Source organism: Pyxicephalus adspersus, chromosome 1 (assembly GCF_032062135.1).
Source record: "Pyxicephalus adspersus chromosome 1, UCB_Pads_2.0, whole genome shotgun sequence".
NCBI classification, from domain to species: domain Eukaryota; kingdom Metazoa; phylum Chordata; class Amphibia; order Anura; family Pyxicephalidae; genus Pyxicephalus; species Pyxicephalus adspersus.
The window spans coordinates 146,952,702-146,956,810 of record NC_092858.1 but is presented as its reverse complement, the minus strand read 5'-3'; the positions used below and the strand labels follow the sequence as shown (position 1 = coordinate 146,956,810).

The window sequence follows — 4,109 nt, the reverse complement described above, 5'->3', positions numbered from 1 at the left end:
TGTGTGTTCCAAAAATGATTGTTTTAACAAGTTAACATAATAAATAATACAAGTTGTTTTTTTAAAAAATATTTCCCCATTTATTTTAAAAAGGTACCGGAAAAAAATCCCATATTTTAAATCATTGGATTTCAAAGTATGAACAAGGGATGAGGGGCCATGACAATTAGTCTCCCCCTTAAGTCATTAATTGGAACATAAGTATTAAAAAATCATAAACACAAACATATGAAACAATTACAACAGCCCTTGTGCAACATAATTGTTGGTAGATTTTAGGTTTACTATACATGTTATAGCTTGATAGGGATAAAATACATTAAATAGATATTGCAGCACTTCAGTGGAACTTGCAACATATGATACGATGTATCCATGAGAAGGTACAACATATGATACAATGAGCCTGATTTATTAAAGCTCTCCAAGGCTGGAGGGGATACACTTTCACCAGTGAAGCTAGATGATCCAGCAATCCTGGAATGGATCTGGTAGAGGATTCAAAGCATTTTAAGCAAATAGCAAATGCCTTTGAAGAAATCTATTCCAGATGGATCACCCAGCTTCACTGGTAAAAGTGTATCCTCTCCAGCGTCCAAAAGCTTTAAAAATTCAGGCCCATTGTATCCATGAGATGGTACATGAAATACAATGTATCCATGAAATGGTACCAAAACATATATAATGGGCCTGAATTATTAAAGCTCTCCAAAGGCTGAAGAGGATACACTTTCATCAGTGAAGCTAGGCAACCCAGCAAACCTGGAATGGATCTGATTCAGAATTCAAAACATTTGCTAGCAAATTATTTTAAGGAAATCCATTCCAGGTTTGCTGGATCACTCAGCTTCACTGATGAAAGTGTATATTCCCCAGCCTTAAATAGCTTTTTTTAAATCAGGCCCAATGTATCCATGAGAAGGTACCAGACATGATACAATGGCCCAGATTTATAAAAGCTTCAATGGGGAAAAATACCGATCTCACACATGTGCAGTGGGATTGGCACTCTTTTTTCCCCATTCACAGGAGGCTACGTCGCCTAATCTTGCACTTGCGTAAAGTGAGATCGGGTGACGTAGGCAGAAGCCAGAAGACAAAGAAGGAAGATGGCGGGCCCGGCGCTTCCTCATCGGTTTTACAGGACGGCACAGAACCCAATCCAGGAAAGAGGTCGATCTGCAGAAGATACATTCGTTTTTTGTTTTTATTTCTGCTTTATTACATAAAAGTCAGATTGAGGCATTCTATTTCCCATACACTAAATTCCTCCTGAACTGATCTTACCAGGTTTTGTAATATTACGCTGAATCTGTAATTGGAGACAGTTTGACTTTCAGACGACCTTGGCACAGGCCCGTGTTCTCTCCATGGCTGCTTCATGTTAAGCTGCACCAATTACCAAAAATGCTTCAAAGCATCCTAACATTTCCCCCCTCACCGAACTGAGTTGCCTTAGTCTGTGCAGCTAGGTGCTGATTCTGGTTTCTATGGCAACCAGTCAGCATCCGCCATGTACGGTCTGGCGTACAGAAATGTGAACTCTGATCATGTGTTGGGGGTTTCGATTGTTTGCATTCCAGGCTGTACACACATGTGCATGAAATCCAGAACAAAACGCATGTGTTATCGCATGATACAACCTGCGTATCTCGAAATGTTATTAGGCACCGCATGTGACAGAGATCTTCTTGGACATTAATTTGGCTTCCCAATGCACATGTACAAGAGCTGCCCATGTACCCGCAGTACAGCGCACATAACCTGCGTCCTGGTATATTTGTGTTACCTGCTTTCATACAGCATGCCACCAACCTATTACATAATAAGAGAAATATTTATATTACACAGTATTTATATAGCACCAACATATTACATAGCACCGTACAAAGTCCATAGTCATGTCACTAGCTGTCCCTCAGAAGAGCTTACAATCTAATGTCCCTATATGTCTCAAATAGTCTAAATTCAGTTTTGGAGGGAATCCAATGAATTTAGAGGAGTTAAACTCAAAATCCTCCAAAACACAAAAAATCACTTACCTTTTAATCCCGCAGAGCTGTTGATCGGTCCGGAGGTTTCTTTTATTGGGCCCTGCGTTGTCCCAGTTTCCGTCCCAGGTGTGAAATCGGGTAATGTTGGTTGGAAAAAAACTTGCCAATCTGACTGGGCATGCATGATCAGCATTTTTTTTACCTTTTCACGAAAAAGTCTCCTTTTGCACATGCCCGAGATGCTCTGCGCAGAAGGAGCGCCCAAGAGCCTCCCGGTAAGCGTGGCGTAGATATCCCAGGAGGCTTTGCACTCCCATTCATTCTCGATCGCTCGAAAACTAGGGGACGGCGCTGCATCCTTTTTTTTGTTTAAATGGTGTTGCACTTAAAAAACAAACATGTAAAGTGAAAATTCTGAGTTTAGGTATGCTTTAACTGCATGTTTTCTGAATGTGGGAGGAAACTTACGCAAACACGGGGAGGACCTGCAAACTCCATGCAGATAATGTCCTGGCCGAGCTTCGAACCTGGGACTGCTGCAAAGGCCCAGTGCTAATCACCACACATTTTAAAACTTTACCCAAAATCCAAAAAAGTTTTAGTTCTTAGTTTTATTATAGTAATACATTGTACGTAGCATTCATCTCCAGGCTGCTGAGGTTTTATTATTGAGCTGTTCTTTCCTTGTGATCTCTACAACATTCACTTAATTCCTACAGAAGTAGGCAGATTCCTCATTTGGTGGGCGTGGCCGCAGGGAATATAGCGAAACATACACAAAACATTCACCTCGTCTTGCCAATCTACCCGGACATTCTAGAACATTTTAGACTGAGAAACTCTGCATGAAGCGTTTTCTGAGGACACACAGAAGTAACCGTACAGCAGCCGATCAGGGAACCTGACAGACATAGCATGCGTCACATCACACTGGCACAGCACAAAAGCAGCAGCCACAAGTTGGTGGACGCCACCTCCAAGATGGCCGCTCCGCCCACTCCACTGGGCATGCGCAAAGCCAAACACAAACAAAACATTCTTCCCAGCCAGGCAGGGGAATGCTGCGCACATACAGTGACGCGTACCACTCACTCTACACTCCCCATTGTCTACCGGCTTCACACTGCGCATGCTCCCCATCTGTCACGTACCTAAACCCGCCCCTTTCTGTGTTTAGTCGTTCCAGGTCTAGTACGCGTGCGTTAACTTTGACGTCGTCGAGCATACAGTCTCTTACCCAGAATCCTTAGCGGCTGTCCTGTGCGGACTCGCGCTACGTCTCAGTACGCGTGCGCGTAGCGTTTGACGTAAGCCCTTCTGCCTTGTTTCCAAGGCTCTGGTAGCGGCTTCAAGAGCGAATGTACCGACTGCGCATGCCCGAACCTTCTGTGACGACACCAGTCTAGCGCTTCTCCCCTCCTCTTCTGTGTAGCGGCTGTGTTCCTTCTTCTGCTTCTTTGTATTACGCATGCGTACAGGGTTGTCTCCCGCGCAGTCACTTTGCGCCAAGTGCGCGGCCGCTTCTGGGGGAGGGGAGACGCACGTAAGCAGCCGCGGAAGCACTGAAGCCCGGGACTGATCGGTGGCCCGTCACCGCCTTTTGCAGCCCTTGCCTTTTTTTTCTCTGGAATAGGTAGGCCCGACATGGCTGGAGCCCCTGTGTGTCCTGCAGAGTGGAGGAAGAACCGGCGGCCAGTGGGCTAGGCCTTTCCTAGGCCTCGCCACATCCCCGGAGTGGGGGCGTCCCCCTTCTCGGTGCACTGCTATCAGCCCAGGCTTTCCTGTCAGCTACAGACTGTGTGAGGTTACAGGCCCGCGTGTTCCCCGTTACCTGCCCGCCTCTCTGACCCCCGCCGACTGACTGCTGGCCTCTCCTCATCCGAGCACCAGAGATCCGGACTCTACCTACAATACACACAGACATGGAGACCAAGACCATCGTGTACGATCTGGATACGTCTGGGGGCCTCATGGAGGTGAGCAACCAGATCTGACTGTCAGATGTCATTGTGTACAGAGATGGTGGGGTGTCATTCTAACCAGTGTACACACATCCTGATCATTGTACACAACAACACACATCCTGACCGGTGCACACAACAACACACATCCTGA

General features: G+C 45.8%; 1 protein-coding gene across 3 annotated transcripts in view; it reads left to right on the top strand.

The window, feature by feature from the left end:
- Positions 1-3,398: 3,398 nt before the first annotated feature.
- PHF12 (PHD finger protein 12) overlaps positions 3,399-4,109 on the top strand; it is a 26,683-nt gene continuing 25,972 nt past the window's right edge. The window contains exon 1 of one of the 3 annotated variants that reach the window (XM_072430428.1): positions 3,399-3,970. In XM_072430428.1, coding sequence (XP_072286529.1) covers positions 3,917-3,970 — 54 coding nt within the window. In that variant the 5' untranslated portion in view covers positions 3,399-3,916. The remainder of the gene's footprint in view (positions 3,971-4,109) is intronic. The other 2 variants (XM_072430445.1, XM_072430437.1) reach the window with 2 other exon arrangements.